Source organism: Meriones unguiculatus, chromosome 17, assembly GCF_030254825.1.
Source record: "Meriones unguiculatus strain TT.TT164.6M chromosome 17, Bangor_MerUng_6.1, whole genome shotgun sequence".
Taxonomy (NCBI): Eukaryota; Metazoa; Chordata; class Mammalia; order Rodentia; family Muridae; genus Meriones; species Meriones unguiculatus.
The window spans coordinates 17,682,163-17,703,329 of NC_083364.1; the positions used below are offsets into that span (position 1 = coordinate 17,682,163).

A 21,167-nucleotide genomic window follows, 5' to 3' on the forward strand; every position below is an offset into this window, starting at 1 on the left:
GCCAGCCTGCTCTACAGAGTGAGTTCCAGCACAGCCAGGGCTACACAGGGAGACCCTGTCTCCAGAAAAGGAAGTTTCCACAGTCTCTAAACTGCTACAGCGTGGTCTGCTGCTCTGTACTTGATTGTTAATGATTTTGCTCCCTGGGCTCTGCTTGCTGTCTTTTAGGAGCCGACTGTCGTGTACCTGAAATGCTGCTGTGGAACCTTGCCTCCACAATTCTCCCTCATTGGCTAATAAAGTTGCTTACACACCTGGACAGGGCAGAAGTGAGGCAGGCAAAGCTAAGGTTCTTGGGCTTGAAGGACAGAAGGATCATGGGAAGGAGAGAGACAGGTAAGAGAGAGGAGGAGGAGGAGGCAGAGACAGTCAGGGGTTAGCCTACATGGCCGGGAGGAATTCGCTGGAGGAGAGCAGCATCCCAGGGGGAGCGCATGTGCTAGTGTTATATTATTTTGGATGGGAAGTAGCTCAGATAGGAATGATTAGAGCAAATGGCCTGGGATTTGGGGCTGGGAGATAACGAGGTAGCTTAGGGGTTAATATCTGCCTGGCCCCGGGTGAAATAAGGCTTATCAAAAATCTATCAGGTGTCTGCTTCTTTCATTGATAGGATAGCTGGTTAAGTATAACCAGCTAATAATCCATGGATTAATGGCGAACATGAACAGCCAAATATTTCCCACAACATGTAACCAAAAGGGCAAAGCTCAGTGCGAGTCTCCTGTGACTCCCCCAAAGTAAAAGAGCTTATATTCACTGAGTGCACATCTCTCCCCCCAAAGGGACAAATTCGAACACAGCGCAGGAATTATCCCAAGACCACTGCCCAGGAAACCCCAAATCATCCAGCTCCGTGTCTAGCATCTGTGGCTCAGGACAGAGTCATCTGGGCTCCTCCAGGCTTGGTAGCTCTGCCCCTCCATGGGGCTCCCCCACCCCCAGAACCTACTCAGCCTGTTTCCTGCCACAGCCCCTATCACTGGCGGTTGGTAGTGAAGTGTCTGACATGCACGCTGGGGAAGGAATTCCAGCCCTCTGCTACAGCCCACAAGCACTCCTGTGCACTGAGCCATCTCTCCAGCAGCTGGAGACTTCATAACCCAAATGCTTCCGAGAACCTCCCAGTTCTAAAGACCCAAGAACCCTGTCACTGCAACTCCCCGCCTCCCCTGTTCCTGGTGCTGATTTTCAGTACCTTTCTCACTGCCACGTCTGTCACTGAGGACAGGAATGTCTGGAGGAAAGTGTTGGGGCCGGAGCAATAACTCGGTGGCTAAGGGCCCCTGCTGCTCTTCCAGAGAACCTGGGTTCAGCTCCCAGCACGGACACGATGGCTCACACCTATGTGTAGTTCGAGCTCCAGTGGCTCCGATGTCCTCTCCTATCCCGTGGACGCCAGCCACACAGGCTGCACAACCTGTGTTAACAGTCCGAGCTATCCTGGAACTCACTCTGTACACCAGGTTGGCCTTGAACTCACAGAAATCCTCCTGCCTCTGCCTCCTGAGCGCTGGAACTAAAGGTGTGCACCATCACGCCCAGCAAGGCTTGGCTCTTTTGTTGTCGGTTTGTTTTTCCAGTGCCTCCTGTAGCTCAGGCTATCCCCCAACTCAGCCTATAAAGAGGATGACCTTGAACTCCTGACCCTCCTATGTGCTGAGGGGCACTCGTCACCCCCGAACCTGACTTAGGTAGTGCTAGGACAGTCCTGGAGACTCTTGTGCACTGGTGAGCTCTGCCCACCCAGCCCTGCGTCACACACCCGCCCCTGTAGGAACAAGTTTTGGTTTACGTAAGGGCATAGACGTGTTATATGACTGTTTTTGCTTTAATCCCAGGAGTGGGACACTGGGCTGTTCCAGATCGTTCACAGCAGCCGACTGTGACCTGTGCTCTGGCAGGGTACGACTTTGTCAGCTGAAGAGAGTTTATGTTTGGAATTCTGAGGATTCTTGAGAGGGTAAAAAAAGGCTCCTTTTGCTGTTGCGGTTGTTTGCTGGTTTGAGACATGTAGATGATGAAGAGCAATCTCACCCCTATGAACTCAATGCTGCTCATCAGCAGAAAGCAGTCTAAAGATACTGACGGCACCTCTCCCCTCTAGCTGGTTTTCTCTTCTACTAGGTGTTGAGTTGGAAGGGATAGAGGAGGTATAGGGCAACAGGACAAAAACAATCAAATATCCAGAAACCTGCCGACACCCTCCCATTAAAGCTAGGTCTCTGTGCGTCGCCTAGGCTGGCTGAGGTCCAAGCCCCAGTTGCTGGACAGGACACACACCTTCTCATCTGCCCTTTGATCTCACTGCCTCCGAATGGTGAACAGTGTTGAGTCATTTTCATTCAACACAAATGGGGCCAGGGGGCCAGTGGAAGAGCTCAACAAGCGAAGGAGCTTGCAGTCCAGGCAGCAGACCTGAGGTCCATTCGCGGTTCCATGTGATGGAAGGCGGGAGTCCCCACAAGGGGCCCTCTGACCTCCACACACGCTCTGTGACACTCACATGTTCACACACACACATAGACAAAACAAGAAAACACGAAGCCTTGGAGGGCGTGGTGGCCTGCGCCTGTAATCCCGGCAACTCAGGGAGGGGAGGCAGAAGCAGGTGGATTGCTGTGAGTTCGAGATCAGCCTGGTCTACAAAGTCCAGGACAGCCAAGGCTACACAGAGAAACCCTGTCTCGAAAATAAAAAACAAACAAACGAAAACCCCATGAATCCTTCCTGTGTTTCTTCTGTTTATCTGTAGGAATGGATTCTGCTGGGGTGTTAGGCGCTCAGCAGGGTCGTGGAGTTTCCCCGATGGGACTGGAAGGTTTTGCAAGCAGCTCAGCCACCACCCAGGTGAGTTACCCCTTCTCCTTTCTTGCCCCATCCACACAAGTGTCACCTTGAGCTAGTATTATCAAGAAAGCCATTACATAATTATTTCCCCGAGTGTCTGGAACAGGGGACCCAGAAGAAGGTCATTGGAACTGTTGATAAGTCAGGAGCCAGATACGGAGAGATTGCCAGCAGAAAGTGCTGGGTGGTTAATATAGGGAGGCGGCTAGCGTGAGGTGCCCTGTGACCCCAGCCATAAAACCTCATGTGAAGGGCTAGACAATGGGGGCGGGGGGGGGGTCAGCACCTGGGACAGGAATGCCCAGGGTGTATAATGTGCCCACATCCGCCACGGCTGCGGTGTCCAAGGAGCTGAAGGGAAACATGCACCTCTGACATCATCCTGCTGGTTTGTCCTTAGACAAGGTTAGACCCACAGAAAAGTGAAAGCAAAGTCAGAGGTCTACAGCACGGAACAGTGAGGACCAGCGACCTCCGAAGGAATCCCGGAGGCTATGTTTTTATTATTATTTAGTACCAGGAATTAAGCCCAAGGCTTCTTGGAGCTCCACCCCTGACCACGCCCCCAGTTCCCTCTCTGCGGAGCCTAGGCGGGGTGGGGGTGGGGGCTCCACTCCTGATCATGCCCGGTGGATGGTTTCCAGCAGGCCCTGTATACTTTTTGTTTTTTTGTACAGGGTTTCAGTGCATGGCCCCGGTGGCCTGCAACTGGCTGTGCAGACAGGGCTGGCTTTGGCTTCCTGGAGATCTGTCAGGAAGATCAGCCAGTGCTCTGGCTTTAGGGACTGGTATCCCTGACTGCTCTCTCCTGTGGCAGGGCCTGACTTGTCCTTATCTGCTGTCTGTGACCTCACAGCCTTTGGACTTGTGAAGCTCTTGCTTGTGTCCTTCAACCATCTGGGATGTCAGGGTCCTTCCCAGTTAAAAGCTCACATAGACCAGGAGCAGGAGCGTGGCACCCTTGCTCACTGTGGGCAGAAGCCAATAACTGGGACACACCCAGCTCGGAGGGGAAGGGTTCCACAGGCCTGCACCCTCCTTAACAGTTCCTGGAACTGCACCTTCCCCAGGGTGCGTTTATTATGGTCCATTATGGGTCAATAAAAAAGATTACACGGAGCTGAAGATAAACCGGAGTGAAGGAGTGTCCCTGGAGCTGCTGGAAAACAAGGCATTCCCACCCCGGAGCTGGAGACCCCAGACCCATCTCCGGTGTGTTCGCCCAGTTCACCGGCAGGAGACTGCTGAAGAATCAGTGGGCGGCCGGCGGTCCGCGAGAGGGCTCCGCAGGTAGCGGGGCTTGCACCCAAGCCTGAGGACCACCCTAACCATATCTGCACTGTGTGAAGCTGGTGGGAGAGGGCTTTCACTCAGGAAGACGCTGTTCTGAGGCCAGCACTTCCAGCTGCAGTGATGTTTGAACGCAGGCTCTCTCCCAGCCTGGCCGGCGAACCACCTCACAAACTCAGAAGATAGCTGACTGGCGGTCGGTCAGTCGCTGGGCAGCCCTGGGGTCCACCCAGCACCAGCCAGAAAGCATTCCGCTGCTGGGCTGGGCTCCAACTCTGAGACAGAGCTGCTACGTAGCCCAGGGTAGCCCTTAGGTACGCCCACACAGAGGAATCTTATTCAGCCAGAAAAAAGCGCGGGGCTCTGACATCTATACCTCTGTGGATGGACCTTGAGGAAATAGGTCTCTGTAAAATGAGCCAGACAGTAAGTGTCCCTAATCACAAAATGTTCGGATTCAGACGCTGAAATGGTGACTGTCAGGGACTGGGAAGGGGACAGGAGCTTCCACGAGGGGCTGCGGGGTTGCTGCACAACAGTGAGGTGGTCCCAGAGGCTGAGACTGGAGGATTGCGGGACTGGAAACGAAGCGTAGACGACAGCTGTACCTTCCCCAAGTGTGGGCTACACACGGTCTCGAAATATAAACACCAGGGAGTAGGGCTTAGCGGGCGGCGCTCTCGCCTACGGGCCATGCCAGCAAAGCCAGCATGAGGCTTTGCTGGATGAGGCAGGAGGGTCAGGAGTTCTAGGGTAGGCTCAGTGACCGAGAGGCCGAATCTAGAAAAAATTCTAAAACTAGACAAGTCTGATTTGACTGGTGCCGGTGGCGCGACGTCCTGGAACGTTCTTCCTGGGCATCCCAGAGCCCCGGTCTCTGCGCCTCATGGTCAGTCGGCGGTCATCAACCAGCATGCATCTGCGGCGCATGCGCAGCCGAGCGTGGGAACCCGGCCGCCCAGCGGATCGCATGTGCCCTGGACGCAGCGTCCGCCTCCGCCCTTTCTCCTACAGTGCGCATGCGCCTCCTCAGCGGGGGGGGGGGGGGGGCCGGAGCCTCCGGGAGGAGATCTCGCGAGAGTCCGGCCGCGATCTCGTGGCCGCCCCCTGCTCCCCGCCTCCCGTCTGGGCTGCAGCGTCAGCTTCGTTCGGCCTCGGCGGCGGTCTCCTCACCCCGGCGCCCCCGGCTCGGGCGCCCCCCGCCTCCCGCCCGGCCTAGGCCGCAGTCCCGGGCCCGCGTCGCACCGCCCCCTATGGGCCCCGGCTGAGGCGCCGCCGCCGGCCGCGGAGCCCCGATGCTGGCCCGGAGGAAGCCGGTGTTACCGGCGCTCACCATCAACCCTACCATCGCCGAGGGCCCGTCCCCTACCAGCGAGGGCGCCTCCGAGTGAGTGCGAGCGCAGGGGCGGGCCTCGGCGGAGGGGGGCGTGGTCACATCCCAGGGTTGCCGTGTGAGGGTTGAGGAGGAGGTGTGCTGAGGGGAAAGGGGCGTGGCCTTGAGCGCTGGGACGAAGCCTCGGGGGTGCGGGGTCAGCGGTGAGGCCTGTGGACTGACAGCTTGGCCTTTGGGGAGGGGGGCGTGGCCTAAGAGGAGAACCCTGCGGTCCGTGAGCGTAGAGGGGCGGGGCCTCGAGAGCAGCTTGCTCTTGGCAGAGTGGAGCAGGGTAACCCAGGGGTCTGTGAGTGTCCGTAGCTGAGCCAGGGGTTTGGATTGGGACAGGGAGTGGGGTCTGAGAGGGTGGCTCCGTGGGGAAAAAAGTCCGGGAAAGGGTGGGCCTTTCCGGGTGTGCGGGGTGTGATGATTACAGGCAGTGGGCTGGGTGTGAGGTGAGCGGAGCGTTTAAAGATTGGAACCTATAGTGCCTGGCCAGAGCCCCAGGAGGCAAGACTGTCCTCGCCAGAACCAGAGGGGAGGAACCTGTTTTATGGAGCAAGGGGCGGTGGAGGAGGTCCTGGCTTGTAAGGGACAAGGGGGGGGGACATGATGACCTAGTGGAAAGTGGGCAGTGACCGGGAGGTAGGCCTAGGGGCAGCTGATGAGGGGTCCACGGGGTGGAAGCGGGTCAGGTTGCAAGAGGATTCGTCAAATAAGGTTGGGGATAAGGGTTAGCTGGGAGGAGACAGAGGGGGAAGGCTGGGCTTTCTGAGGTGAAAGTGGGGTGTCTTGGGAGAGGACAGGCTTTGGATCCTTGAGTGATACCTGGGGAGGCCTCTGTCAGAAAAGACTGGGAGAGGCACCCCTCTGCAGGAGTACCAGCGTGATGGAAGAACTTCCCACAGTCCCACAGCCTAAGGGACAAGTTAGCTTGGTGGGGTACATGATAGGTGTTGATAGGCCCACAGAGCATAAAGATGGCCTGGGGTGCTAGAGAATAGAGGGAGGCTGGGAGATGCTGTTCTAGGAAAGAGTGGGCTTCTGGTCTGGAAGTCATAGGAATGGCCTGGGGAGGACCTGAGGAGTTGGAGAGAGTTCCTGGGAGCCTCGAGCCCACAGCGCAGATATGGGGTACAGCGCCCTGAAGCTAGGTCTTGTAGGTTGTATCCTGCTGGCCAAAGCTAATGGGTTAGAGCAGCCATTGGGAGGCAAGGGAGGTCTTGGGTTGCTTCTTAGAAGCTGAGTGGAAGGACTAGAAGCCTGAAGGTGCTGAGGCCCTCCAAGGGCTACTGTGCACCTAGGGTCCTGGAAGGATGACCAGCACATGCCTGTCATAGGGGGCGCACACGTGCGAAAGGAAGGACAGGGTGGGATGGTCGGGTGGCTTGTTTGAGGGTGAAGACAGACAGGTGGGAACAGGTTCATGAGGATGAGGCAGGAGGAGCACCATTTCAAGCCAGCCTAGGCTGCAGAGTGAGTTCAGGGGCAGTCTGGGTAAGTTTTAGACCCTGTCCGAAAAGATAGAGCCCCTGCCTAGAATCCCCAGTGAGGGGTTGGGTGGGGGCATGGCTGATGGGTGGGAGACCTCAGATGGATTAGCACGGTGACATGGCTGCTGTTACTGTAGGATCCAAAGCCACTTGAAATGCCCTCAGCACAGACAAGGTCCTGGCCAGGGCCATGGTACGCCTCCTCATGTGTTCCTGAGGTGTCCTGGGTTCTCTGGAGCAGCTTGTCACGGTTCCTCCACATGGCATGGGCTCGGGTCCTCGGCTCACCCTGTGCTCCTGGCTCTGCAGGGCGAACCTGGTGGACCTGCAGAAGAAGCTAGAGGAGCTGGACCTGGATGAGCAGCAGAGGAGGCGGCTGGAGGCCTTCCTCACCCAGAAGGCCAAGGTCGGAGAGCTCAGGGACGACGACTTTGACAGGATCTCAGAGCTGGGGGCCGGCAATGGCGGCGTGGTCACTAAGGCCCGGCACAGGCCGTCAGGCCTCATCATGGCCAGAAAGGTGAGGGGGGTCAGGGTGGGCATGCGTCCTGTCCTCAGCTTCTGTGATGCTGGAGCCGGATCTCACTGTAGCCCTGGCGACTTAGAACTTGCTCTGTGAGCAAGCTGGCCTGGACTCACAGAGATTCCTGCCTCTGCCAGATTCTGGGGCAGGGACATGGTGCCCTGGCGAGTGCTGGCCTGGCATGCCCCAGACCCCATGTTCTTCCCCATCCAATTCAAAACTGCTGTCAGGCTGCACTGCGAACCGCTGTGCAGTTAGAGAAGGGCCACACGTGGAGTTTACGCGTCTGTTAGTCTATGACGATGTGCCGGGGCGTGTTGACCCGGTGGGCAGAGTGCTGGCCTGACACACACGAAGCCTGGGTTCCTTCCCCAGTAGCTCGTAAACCAGGCCTATAGTGCAGGCGTGTAGTCCCAGGAGGATCAAGAGTGTGTCGTACTGGGTTGAAGGCCACCCTGGGCCATGCGAGACCCTGTGTGGAACGGCAAACGGCAAGCCAAGCCTTCCGCCTGGTCTTCGGAGAAGCAGGACTGCTGCAGGTGGATGTGGAGCCGGCCGGAAGTTGGTTCTGGCTACTGAGCACGCAGCTGCAAAGTCTGCGGGGAAGGCTGGCACGCTGCGGCCTCACAAGGGTCCCGAAGCCACGTGGGAGCAGTGGCCATGCTTCCTACCTTCTGCCGATTGGATGAGCTACACTGCCACAGGGGTCACCTGCTTTTCTTTGCTCTGAAAGCTCGCCGCCTCGATGGAGGCCGGGTGCATGCGTGCACGCCCACCTGGCTCCAGGCTTCCACCTGTTCCTGAAGATCCTCACGCTGCAGGATCCCGCCAGCCTAGCGTGGACCCCTGCCTGCCTGCCGGCTCTTCTCTCCCAGAGCAGGAGTCCCTTTAAGGGGTGGAGAGGTGACAGAAGGTGACCTGCACGCTGGTGGCTGGAGCGTGAACACAGCTGACCGTTCTTCAAGTCTGCAGTGGGCTGTTCAGCAGGGAGAGCCACCTCTTCCTGCCAGAGTTCTCTGCCGACTCCGCGTGGGCACTGCTGCACCCTGGAATCCACCTGCCTTGCGCAGAGCTCTGCTGTGGCATTGACAGGGCAGCGGGGAGCCCAAGTCGCCGTGGGGACCCAGGACCGTCCTTACCTCCTCCACGCTGGCTGCCTAAGAGGTGGCCAGTGTGTGGAAGCTGAGCCTCAGCCACCGCCTGCACACAGGTCATCCGCATATGGGGCTGCTTTGAGAATTGTCCACACCCCCTTGGCCAGCATGCCCTGCTCTGCCATCGGTGAGTGCCGGTCTGCTGCAGTGGACAGGGCCCAACACGTCCACTCGAACTCTTCTTTTTAGGACTGGTCCAGCCTCTAGCAACATCCTGGACCAGCAGTCCTAGGCCCCTCATGGCTGGAGCCCAGCAGGGCGCGTAGCTCACCTGGGCTGGAAGCTTCTCCACAACAGGCAGCTTTCTGCCCACAGCTTGTACAGCTGGAGGCCACGTCTCCATGCCAACTGCTCCTGACAAGGGCAGTGTATGCAGAGCTGGTGCTCGTGTGTGACTTTTGGAAGCCGGTGACAGGCCCATGGCACAGGGAGAGCAGGCTGGCACTGGTGCTCTGTGGTCCAGGCTCGGGACAGGCTGCATGAACTCATCACAGCGTCCCGTGGGCCCTCCAGTCATGCAGACTGTACAGTTCTGCTCGCACCCCTCTCTCCATGTCCTGGTAGAGGAGGATGGCCCTGCTCAAGGGCTGACTCCTGCCAGCAGGGGACACAGATGTGCAGTCACCCCATGCCAGGGCCACCTCAGGTGGTTCATGCAGCAGAGATCCGGTGTCCAAGGCCCGTGTCCGAGATGCACAAGCTAGCCGCCACGCATTCAGATGCTGGAGACAGACGTGGGCTGAGAGACCAGGGCGGCTTGCTGCTGACCAAACGGCCCCTCCGCTGTCAGCCTGCACCCTGCAGGACTGAGGAGTTGGCAGAGAAGTTTCTGGATTGGGCAGATGGCATCAGCCTTATGAGACCCTCCTGCAGGCTCAGCATGGAGCAGAGACCTCCCGCCCCTGTTCCTGGCTCGTCCCTGGGCACTCCAGGCTCCCAGGGTTCTGTGCGGCGAGTGCTCAGCACCCGTGGCTAAGCCACCAGCCACTGCGAAGGGCCTTGGTGTGGCGGGAGACCGGCCCTGGTCCTGGCTTTCTGCAGGCTGCCATCAGGAGTGGGACTGCATGTCAGCAGACAGGGTGGAGGTGGGGGCGCTTGCTCCTGTCCGCTTTTCAGGGTGGCAGCCATGCATTTTTAAAAGGCTCACCTCACTGCCCGCCCTCTGTCAGCGTCCGTGATACCCCACAGACATCAGATAATGCTCTCCAAGCCCCTGTGTGGCAGTTGAGAGCCTCCCTCATCGTGGGCCTCAGGTCTTGTGTCCCTGCCTCACCTCACCTGCGGCCACCGCCCTTCTCAGAAGGCCCAACCAATTCCTGTCTCTGCTCCACACCCTCCTCTAGTGCCCACGGTTCTCAGGGTGGGCTTGGACCCCAATAGGCCCCAGTCCTGTGGACACCAAGACCTACCACACAGACCCACATACTCACACGTGGCGCTGGGGCTGAGGAGAAAGACAGGGCTGTTGTGCTCCTATCACAGTTGAAGAGTATACCATGGTTGTTGGGTGTCAAGTCAGTGAAGCGTGGGAGGCGAGGCACAAGGAAGTGTAGGCCAGCCTGGCCTGCTGCGAGAGGCCCCAGTGAGCGTTTGTGGATCTCAGGTGATAAGGTTCGGCCTTTGTGTGGAAATACCATTTCCACCTGTTCCGCCTGCTTTTGTTGTTTTTTTGGCCAGGGTCACTCTCACCTACCTTGAGCTCATCCGGCACCTTCGTGCCCCAGTGGTGGCTCACCTGTGGGTGGCTCACCCCTAGATTGGCTCTCTGTCCCCTTTGTGGAAAGGCCTCACCCTGCCCTGACCACCCTTCCTGCTCACTAGTTACAGTTACCCAGTGACCCTTTGCTGGGGTGTCTGTTAGGTTCCCCAGCAGCCGTTACCACTACAGCAGCTGTCTCCCCACCCCAGAGCCCTGCCCTGCCCATGCAGGGACCTCCCTTGTCTGCAGGCTGCCCTAGTGCCCACGATTGGCCTCGTGTGGCTCTAACGGGCCTGGCCATGGCTGCTCCCCACTGGTACCAGGTTCCAGGCTTGTGGGCGCTGACTGCTTCCTCATAGCTTTTCCCGAGTGGCCACTGAGGCTGTGCCCTGGGAATGGCGGGCCTGGAGGAAGGGCCTGGGAGCCGGCGTGGCGTGTCTGGGAGCCGGTTAAACACCGTGGTTAAAGATGGGTGGTCCTCCTCAGCAGCCACTCCTCATCCTTGCAGCTGATCCACCTGGAGATCAAGCCGGCTGTCCGCAACCAGATCATCCGGGAGCTGCAGGTGCTGCACGAGTGCAACTCACCCTACATCGTGGGCTTCTACGGAGCCTTCTACAGCGACGGCGAGATCAGCATCTGCATGGAGCACATGGTGAGACCTCCGTCCACCCACCCCTCACCCACCGCTCCACTCGGGAGCGTGGGGCCATGCTGTGCGACCTGCATTTGTCGTCTCGTGGGGGGGGGGAGTGGGTTCCTGTTCCACTAGCCGTTTGCCTCGCTCTGAGCTAGGAAGGATGTACCCAGGCCCACGGGCCCCAACCCCAGATGGTAGCCGCACCGCACGCCTCACTCTCCATAAGTTTGGGTCTCTAGAGTTGGGCGTGATGGAGGGTCTGAGCCAAACAAGACCCCAACCTGCTGAGCCAGGCGCAAGAACCCTGAGACTCAGCCGCACTTGGTGGCCCAAGCCTGTAATCACAGCACTCGGGAGGCAGAGGCAGAGGCAGAGGCAGGCAGATCACTGTGAGGCTGTGGCCAACCTGGTCTATAAAGCAAGTCTGGGGCAGGCAAGGCCACACAGAGAAACCCTGTCTCGAAAAAACAAAACAACAACCAGAAGAACCTTGAGACTCCCCTGAAAGCTTGGCAGCTCCCACGGCCCTTACCCAATACACCGACCTGGGGACCATTTTGCACAGGAAGCAGGAAGTGCATTTGAGGAAGGTGTGCCCAGTTGTTGGGAGGCCCTCACCTGGCCTTGGCCTGTCTCTCCCTTGAGCCTCATGCTACTTGCCTCAGAGATGAGCAGGTGATAGTCCCATCCCTTTATAAATGGGCGACTGTTGGGTTACAGGCCTCCTGGTCCTTTGCAGGAGAGGGACTCCATCCTGTGTCAAGGCACTTGCCTCCTCATCGCCAGAGTGGCCGGCTGGCAGCCCAGCTAGGCACTGTACTACAAGGGGCATGGGAGCCCGCTCTGCCTGCAGGTGCCTCTCACACTAGGGCAACAGTGTTAGGACAGGAAGGTCCCAGAGGCAGGAGGATTGCCTTGAGTTTGAGGCCAGCTTGATCTACAAAGCAAGGCTCTGTCTGAAAACAGAACTGAGCCAGGCCTGGTATATGTCCACATCCCGGTGCCGGGGAGGTAGGAGTAAGGCCACATGAGGCCCCCTCTCAAAGAAGGGGCGAAGAAAAAGGCCACTCTGCCTTCCCTGCTGATGGAGTTTGGATTAAATCAGGTCACCTGGTATGGGTGTGTCCTGGGAGGAAAGCTTACCCCTGGGGGTGGTGTTGGGTGGCCATTAGGCTGGTCCTGGCCCTGGTCCACTTTCAGTTTTCTGTAGAGGGTGACACAGAAACAGGATTTATTTGGCTACAGAGGCTGAAATCAGAGAGTGACTGTGCCATCCAGTCACTCTGGGCTCCCAGTTCTGGGGTGCTGCGGAGCTTGGCGACAGACAGCAGCGGGCTGGCCTCGCTGGCTTGCGTTAGGCAGCATGCCCTGGAGAACCTTTCTTCAGGGAGAGGAGGATGCAGCTGTGACCTCTGGGGCCACTCTGTGGGTAACAGTGGGCCGCATTCAGCAGGACCTTGGGAAGGGTAAGATGACAGCCAGGCCATAGCTGTGTCCCTGCCAGCGGCCTGGCCCTAGCCTGACAGGAGCATTGCTCTGCCCACAGGCTCGTGTGCACAGAGCCCTTGTCGTTGATCTGGAGTGTTCCAGCCCTAGCACTCCAGCCCTAGCTTGAGCAGAGGGTGCTGAGGGCACAGCTGCTCACCCTACACCTGGAGGCCGAGGGGAAGGGGAGGGAGAGGCTGGGCTCCTGCCGCCCCATCCAAGACCAGGCTTCCCTCCAGGGCGCCTGTCAGGCCCTGCCCCCTTTCTGATGCCACACTGCAGCCCCAGTTGTCCCTGCAGAAGAGAAGCCGCTGTGTGTCATAGGTGCGGGCCCACCCACCAGGAGCCTGCTGGGCCGCTTAGCTGTCCTCTGCAGCGCCTGTGCCGTTGCAGAGCGACAGAAGGTACTGAAGGGGGCCCGTGTAGGAAGTAGGACCTTCTGGGGGCTCAGCCTGGACTCTCTGTTCGAATCTTCCACAAGAAAACGTGCTGGCACTCTTTGTGACAGTCTCTTAAAGTGCAGCACACACCCCTCCCCCCATCCCCCCACCCCCCGTTCTCCATCTTGCCCTGGGACACTGGGACCTGCCTAAGAGCATCCACATTCAACCCCGGGAAGGGGCTGGCCACCAGAGACTCAGTCATGCCTAGAGATGCCTGCAGCTGTCACACCGAGGAACTCCTGGGGTAAGGTAGCTGCTCGGCACCCTGCAGGCCTACTGTGGCCTAACGGAAGTGATGGACCTGCTGCCCTCGGGAGACAGTAGCCTGTCCTTCCCCTCGGTGGACAGTATCTAGACCCAGTCATTGTCTCCTCCAGTCTCAGTCCATAGAATCACAACAGATCCCGGCAATAGTGGCGCACGCCCTGATCCCAGCACTCAGCAGAGGCACGTGGACCTCCTGAGTTCCAGGACAGCCAGGGTAACACAAAGACCTCCTGCCTTGAAAAAGTCAAAAAATAAAAATAAGAATAAATAGGTAAGTAAATAGATAGCTAGCTAAAATCTAGGGCTCCAGTGACCCCGTGCTCAGCAGGAGAGATTTACTGGAAGACCCGGCCACCTCGAGTTCCAGCCTCCTCAGAGATGGCCAAGTGCTCTGGACCTTCCCTGTGTCCCTCCGAGCCCCATGACAGAGGAGGCCCTCCCTGACCTCACCTCCTGAGGTCCTGCTTTCTATGTCGGGTGTACCAGCCTGGCCGTGACTGCCTAGCGTCCTGGCCCAGCTGGAGTCAGGACAGTATTTCCTCATCTGTTGAGTGGAATCAGGGCCACACCCCGCTGTGAGGGACCGCCAGGTTGATGACTTGTGGGTCCTGTTACTGCACTGTGGCCAGTTGGCCACCTCGCCACTGCCCTTCTGTGGGGCATGGCCCTCAGGTTTCAGGTCGTGTCCTGCCCAAAGATCCCCAGTGTTGCCCCTTTCCCCACAGCCCCTGGTGAAGGGGCCAGCCCTTGACATAGGTGTGTTTTGTTGCTGTCACAGTCATAGCCTCTGGGCTCTGAATGTCCCATACCACAGGCCTGCCAGGGGACTCGGCCGATGCTGGCCTGCTGAGGCTGGCGTGGCCGAGTTTGAGTTGGGCTTCCTGACAAAGCCAGCTGCTCAGCTGCTGTTGTCTCCATGCAGGACGGTGGCTCGCTGGACCAGGTACTGAAGGAGGCCAAGCGGATCCCTGAGGACATTTTGGGGAAGGTCAGCATTGCGGTGAGTTTGCTGGCTGCTGCTGCTCCTGCCGCAGCCCCTTCTTGGGAGCTTAAGCAAATCCGGGCCCCATCCATTTGAGGTTCTCTGTTGCCCCTACCATGAGCTGTGGCCTGTGACCCCACCTTTCTTCCCTGTGACGGAACTGGATGAGCAGTGTGCACCCATCCCGTACTCAGGGCAGGCAGGGCCGCACAGGGAGACCCTGTCTGAAAAGAAAAAAACAAGTATTTTTAGGTGTGCTAGCACATGCCTGTCATATCAGCATATGAGGAGCTGAGGCAGGAGAATCGTAGCAAGTTTGAGGCTGCCCTTGGCCTTGCGCTTTCAACTGCAGACAGTGGCCGTGTGCTTGCCGCAGGTGCCTGTGTGGGGCTTGGGGGGACTGTGTCACCGTGGCTGGTGCTCCTGACACGTGGGCTGGCCGGTCATGCTCTGGCCTCCCTGCAGGTGCTCCGAGGCCTGGCGTACCTCCGGGAGAAGCACCAGATCATGCACAGAGGTAAGCAGGTGAAGGCCGGCGCAGGCGGGCCACCGTGGGCGCGGCCTTACTCTGGCCCTGTCTCCAGACGTGAAGCCCTCCAATATCCTGGTGAACTCCCGAGGCGAGATCAAGCTGTGCGACTTCGGGGTGAGCGGCCAGCTGATTGACTCCATGGCCAACTCATTTGTGGGGACCCGCTCCTACATGTCCGTGAGTGTCCGGCCCCCTCCGCGCATCCTCGGTGAGGCCCCTCTGGCGGTGCATGTGGCCCCTGCCCCGTTGCTGCCGGCCCCAGCGCCGTCTGTCTCTCCGACAGCCAGAGCGGCTGCAGGGCACACACTACTCTGTGCAGTCGGACATCTGGAGCATGGGACTATCGCTGGTGGAGCTGGCCATCGGGAGGTACCCCATCCCCCCACCTGACGCCAAGGAACTAGAGGCCAGCTTTGGCAGGCCCGTGGTCGACGGGGCAGACGGAGAGCCCCACAGTGTCTCACCAAGGCCCAGGCCCCCTGGACGCCCCATCAGTGGTACGAGACATTATAGCTAGCTGGGGAGGGACGGGTGGGGGGCCAGCTGCCACCCTCCCGGCCCTCCCTGTAGCAGCTGCCCCTGGACAGGGCATGCCATGGTCAGCAGTCCTCAGATGGTCCTGGGCTTTCTGGGGACAGAGCTGTGGGCGGTGCGCGTCTCCCCCGCGTCCAGGGCGGCTGCACCTGTTGCCGCCAGCTGGAAGGCCGGGAGCCTCCAGTCTGGAGCAAGCCCTGGCCAGCTGCTGGCTTTCCCAGCATTTCCTCATGAAAACGGCTTAAGTGGGGGCTGCAGTGCAGAGGGGGCCCCAGACCGAGGTATTCCGGTGACATCCCCGGGCCCCTGGTAGCCTCGGTGGCACAGGGAGTGCACACTGAAGGGAATCCAGCTTCTGGGAAACCAGGGGAGACAACCCAACCCTTGGAGTGGCCACCTTAGCTGCTGGGGGCAAGGGACAGGGTCCTGGCATGGGACAGAGCCTCTGTAGAGCACCTGGGTACTGGGAGTGGGAGAGAGTGGGTGACTTTGTAGCCACTGAGGCAGGACATAAACATTCCGTCTTGCTTCCTGGAGGCCCTGCTGCCCAGTGGTTAGCGCATCCAAAGATAAGAGTGCTGTCATCTCTAGCTGGTTCTGGAACATTCAACTCCCCCCCACCCCCCAGAGGATGTCATGTTCCCTGCACACCCAGTTCCCCCTGGATTCTCTTGCTCTGGACATTTCCTGACGTGGAGTCTGTGCTGTGTGTCTTGTGTCTGGGTCTCAGGAAGCACAATGTCTTGGAGGCCCCTGTGTGTCTCAGTGGTGGTGCGTGGTTCACATGCCTTCAGTGAGCAGAGAGCCCCCTCCCGACCCTGCGCCCCACACTGCCCGCTCACCCTGAAACCAGATTACAGGACATGCTCCTCAGCTGGCCCCAGTCCTTTGGCCAGCTCACTGGCAGGTTCCTGCCTAAGTCCCAAAGCAGCCCATGGCAGGATGGGCGAACAGCACAGTTCGGCTTCTGGCCATCAGGGCCTCGGGCAGGGGTCGCCGTCCACCAGTCTCCTGTTGCAAGGCCTCAGCAGCTATGCAAGGTCACATCAGTGTGCCTGCTCAGTCGCCAGCCCTGCCTACTGCCAGCACGCACAGAGCATTCCCACCCACGTGACCAGCTTCTTGGCACATGCCTGTGAGAGTGTAGGACTGAAGCCAGGTGGGGGGACCAGGGTCACCCTCAGTAAGCTTTGTGCACCCTCCCCAGTTATTTGTCCTTTGTCCTGTCAAGTAGGTCATGGGATGGACAGCCGACCAGCCATGGCCATCTTTGAACTTCTGGACTACATCGTGAACGAGGTGTGTGCCCTTGGTCTCCGGGCACTTGGCTCAAGGAATTAGCTGAATGCCCGAGGGAGGGATGCTGTGGGCTGGGCACCTCGAGGCCCAGCTCAGTAGGAAGCTCTCTGTGTCTTCATCTGCCCTGTGACCCAGCTGCCCAGCAGTGCAGGCAGGAAACGAGTTGGAGGTCAGCATGGGCCAGCCTAGGCTAGTGCTGTGCCCAAGGGCGGTCACCCGCATAGGACCACAGACACAGCAGGCTACCCCCTTGTCCACGCTTCCTCCCATGGGAAGCTAGCTGCTGCCCTTCTTTTGGGTCCAGAGAGCTCCTGGGGTTAGACCTTCCAGCCTAGTGTCCTGGGGTCAGAGGCTGAAGCAGGAGGATTATCACATAGCGTCTTCCAGACCAGTGTCAGCTCCAGTGTGAGACCCTGACTCAAAAGCAGTCAGCAGTGGAACAAAAACTATCTAAGCAGGTCTCCAGAAGGGGACCAAGGTCACATGCAATCTACACGATTGTCCTCAGGGCCAAAGGACAGTGGCAGAAGACAGGCTTTGGACCCTCCTAGCTCCTTGTAAAGAGGCCTCGACGCTGTAGGCTGTGACAGGGCTGTCACTGTTCTGGCACTGACGCTTCTGCTCAGCCAGCACTTCTTGGAGAAGCCCTGGAGCCTCCCTTCACAGGAAGGGCCTGGCTGCATCACAGGCCGCTCCTGCCCACTCACTTGATAGTGTTGGGCTGCTGACCCAGCGCAGCCCAGCCCACGGAGGGAGCGGCCAGCGACCCCCAGCCGCTTAGGTGTCCCTTCCCTGTCCTCCACAGCCACCTCCAAAGCTGCCCAGTGGTGTGTTCAGCTCCGACTTCCAGGAGTTTGTCAATAAATGGTGAGATGGGGCCTGTGGCGCTGGGGGGAGGCAGCCCCGCACTCCAGCCAGGGGTCGAACTGTCCCCACACCTGAGGCCACGTGGGAAGCCAGAATCTCACACCCAGGTGCCAGGCTTGAATGGTCAGGATGCCAGTGTGTGCTGGTTGAGGGCCTATGAGCAGCACAGGTCCTGTCCCAGCCAGTGGGCGTGTGGGTTGGGGGTAGCTGAGCTGCGGCTCAACTCCGCAGCTCTTTAAGAGCAGTCAGCTGCTCCGTGCTGTTTCTGGAGCACATGGGGCCAGGCGGCAGCTTACCTGGATGTCCCAGAAGGCACCATTTCTGCCTGTTAGTGGAGTGAGCCACCGCAGACCCGCCTCCCACAGTGGTCTTCTGGAGGGATTCACCAAGCTCTCTGCTTAAATTCATTAGGACTTTAGCTGTGGGGGAGGGGGCTGGGGGCACACACCTGGCACCCCGGCACTCCGGGAGGACGAGGTCATCCTCTGCCGAGGAGCTCAAGGTTACCCTGGGATACAGAAGACCCTGTCGTCTCAAGAAGTCAGGGGCTCCCAGGGGGCAGCCCGGCCACGGCTGCTGAGTGACATCCGCACCTTGTCCCCTCACCCAGCCTCATTAAGAACCCAGCGGAGCGCGCAGACCTGAAGATGCTGATGGTGAGTGCGGCTGTGTCCTGGGCCAGGGGACTGGGGCTTTCTGACAGGACACAACACTGCCAGGGTCTCGGCCACCTCTGTGCAGCCACCACCCAGGGCCTGGGCCATCTGTGAGGCTGGAATTGTCCTTGACATGAAGACACACACAGACCTGCACCCTGGACACCCTTCTCCCACAGGATGGGCAGAGCAGCCACTCTGAGACTTATGGGCAGATCTTAGCGAACATCCCCCTCCCTGGACAGACCTAATCTGGTTTAAGCACCATCTGTCTATTTCTTAGGCCCCTGAGAAAGAAAGCCAGGCTAGTCACAGGTTGTGTGCACGCTTGGGCCACCCCCAGAGGCCCAGAGATGGACACAAGTGCCTTCTAGTTGGGTGTGGTGGTGCGTACCTGCCGTGCCAGTACTGGGGAGGCCCACTTAGGCACCCCCATTTCCCCAGCACCCTGGGGATTGAGGCAAAAGGATAGAAATCGCAGGGTCATCTGACTGCACAGACGTTCAAGGCCAGCCTCAGCTATGGGAAACCCTGTCTCAAAAACAAAAGGAAGCCACTGTGTGGTGGCTCATGGCACATGCCTTTAATCCCAGCTCTGGGGAGGCAGAGGCAGCTTGGTCTACAGAGTGAGTCCAGGTCTACAGCTAGGGCTACACAGAGAAACCCCGTCTTAAAAAAAAAAAAAAAAAAGTAGGACATCCAAGATAAAGGAGAGGTGTGGCCTTGTTCCCTGTGACCAGGCCCCGGCTTCTGTGTCCTTCCATTTCCCACCCAAACTACCCTGTCAGGAGAGGGTCATAGGGCTTCAGGCTGCCCTCCCCTGGAGGGCCTGCCCCGGACCTGGGGACGTGCAGCTCTTCTAGAGGCAGTTTGTGGAATGGAGCAGGTGGAGGCTGGGACAGCCCCCGACAATGTCCCGGACCGCCTGGGCAGGGCCGGCCTCTGGCGGTGACCGACACCCTGCCTCTTTCAGAACCATGCCTTCATCAAGCGCTCTGAGGGGGAGGAGGTGGACTTCGCCGGCTGGCTGTGCGGAACCCTGCGGCTGAAGCAGCCTAGCACACCCACGCGCACTGCAGTGTGACAGCCATCGCCCAGCAGCCTGTGCCCTTGTCCCCGTCGGCACGGCAGTGGCCGCCCCTGGGGACAGTGATGCCGTGTGTTGTGGCAGGGGGCCTGAGTCCGTGCTTTTGAAAAAAAAACAAGATGGAGAAAGAGAAAGCTGCCCCTGTGCTCCTGGCCCGTTGCTTGCCCATGGCCCCGCTCACCAGCAAGGCAGGACCCTCGCGGGCCCCCAGGGAGCCCGGCTGCCGCCCAGCCCAGTCGTGCTGAGCTGACTCAGCGCGCTGTGCAGGAAGCTCCACGCTTGGAGACCCCAGCAGAGCTGGGTCATGAGACCAGATAAGGGCAGCAGCGCCCCCAGGAGTGGGCAGCCCTGTGGCCTCCGCCAGTCAGCCGGGCTGAGCCACAGTGCTCTGAGGAAAGCTGGGAGGCTGCCTCTCCAGGCCCCACAGCCCAAAGGTGCTGGGGCTGGAGCATGCCCTCTCACCTAGGCCTGTTGGTCTGCACATGCTGCTCCCCTTCCCAAAGAGGCAGAGGGAAGTGTTACTTTTCGAACAGCTTGAGGCGCCATTGTTGAGGCTCGCTTGGTCCAGCCAGTGCCTCCTGGCAGCTTCTGCCGGCCACAGACACCGCTGGGTGTTCTGCAGAGCGTGGGCCACCATGGCCTGCCCTCACCATAGAGTCCATATCCTAGAGTGGGAGACCATGACGCGGCCTAGGAAACAGGAAATGACGGTTCAGGGCAGGGGCTGCACAGGCTCTCTTGTGCCAGGAGCTGCAGTTACCCCACACACCCCAAACACTAGGAAGGCCAAGGATGGCAGGATCTACGCCAGTGTGGCCTACCTGATCAGTCTGTCAGGGATCGTACATCACAGGAGTGGTGGGCTCAGTTATACCTGTTGGGTTTCTTGTGTGTGTCCTTTTTTCTCCACAAACAGGGCTTTTCTGTGTAGCCCTGGCTGTCCTGGAACTCGCTCTGTAGACCAGGCTGGCCTCGAACTCAGGTCTGCCTGCCTCTGCCTTACTACACACATCCCTCAGTGCTAACATTAGAGGTACATGCTGCCCCACTCAGCCAATTAATCTCTTGTTGACGCAGAGTCTCTGATAGCCCAGGCTGGCCTGGAACTCGTACTGCCTCCGCCTCTCCAGTGCTGGGGACGGACCCTGGGCCCCAGTAGCTGTCGGAGCCCCTGGGTCAAGGGCGCCTGGACTAGCAGTGGCTGTGGCTGTAGGTGGCCAGAGGGACCCTTTTTTTGTCTTAAAGTTGTCTCTTTTCCCAGAACAGTGTGCAGGCCAGTATGGTCTCCGCTGTCCAGGTGCTGGGTTTAAAGGCCTGCGGGCCCTATGGTGTCTGTCTCACGCCTCTCACTGCCCAGCATCCCCTTCCTCTGCAGGGACCAAGGCAGTCAGCACATCCAACTGCCGTGGACCGGCTTGCTGTGTCAGGGCTGGCTGGCTGCCGGGCAGATGCCCAACTTGCCCTTGACCTGAGCCACAGCCTCAGGCTTGGAAATGTGATTGTACTAGAGTTCTGGCTAGGGAGGCCTCTGCTAGTGTCCACACGTGTGCAGACACGCGCGAGGGCTTGAGCCCCAGCTTCAGTGAGATGCTGTCAAGAAAAGGGCAGCCCCTCCTGGTGGGGCAGCGGAGCTCAAAACAAGCCTGACGGAACATAACAGGAACACCTCACGCCCTGCCTGACCTCTCAGTACGCCCATGTGTACACGCAAGGGTGAGACGGGGTCTGCTGGGTGACATGGCTCCCACCTATTAACCCAGCACTAGGAACACAGGCAGGAGGATTGCCACAAGTTTGAGACCCCCCTGCAGAGTCATAACCAGAGGACAAAACCAAGATCCTGTAGCGCTTGCCTGGCATCCTAGCATCTGGGAGTTGGACCAGGTTCGGTGTTACATACACAGTGACTCAGGTGCTAGCCTCAGCTACATATCAGGAAAAGTGTACCTTGTCCCACCCCAGTGACAGCAGCAGGGGCCACAGCAGTTCCGGTC

The 21,167-nt window shown here is 59.0% G+C and overlaps 1 protein-coding gene across 2 annotated transcripts; it reads left to right on the plus strand.

Annotated features, from left to right (window-relative positions):
• The first annotated feature begins 5,206 nt into the window (after nt 1-5,206).
• On the plus strand, nt 5,207-19,311 carry Map2k2 (mitogen-activated protein kinase kinase 2). Of its 2 annotated transcripts, none has more exons than XM_021648893.2 (11): nt 5,207-5,527; nt 7,315-7,525; nt 10,890-11,036; nt 14,139-14,216; nt 14,664-14,715; nt 14,783-14,907; nt 15,014-15,227; nt 16,496-16,563; nt 17,369-17,430; nt 18,041-18,086; nt 19,060-19,311. In XM_021648893.2, the coding sequence occupies exons 1-11, from the start codon at nt 5,436-5,438 to the stop codon at nt 19,168-19,170; spliced, it is 1,206 nt and encodes a 401-aa protein (XP_021504568.1). In that variant the 5' UTR covers nt 5,207-5,435; the 3' UTR covers nt 19,171-19,311. The 2 variants fall into 2 exon arrangements, with proteins under 2 accessions (XP_021504568.1, XP_021504569.1); XM_021648894.2 differs by having other exon boundaries at nt 16,499-16,563.
• Nucleotides 19,312-21,167: the final 1,856 nt, after the last annotated feature.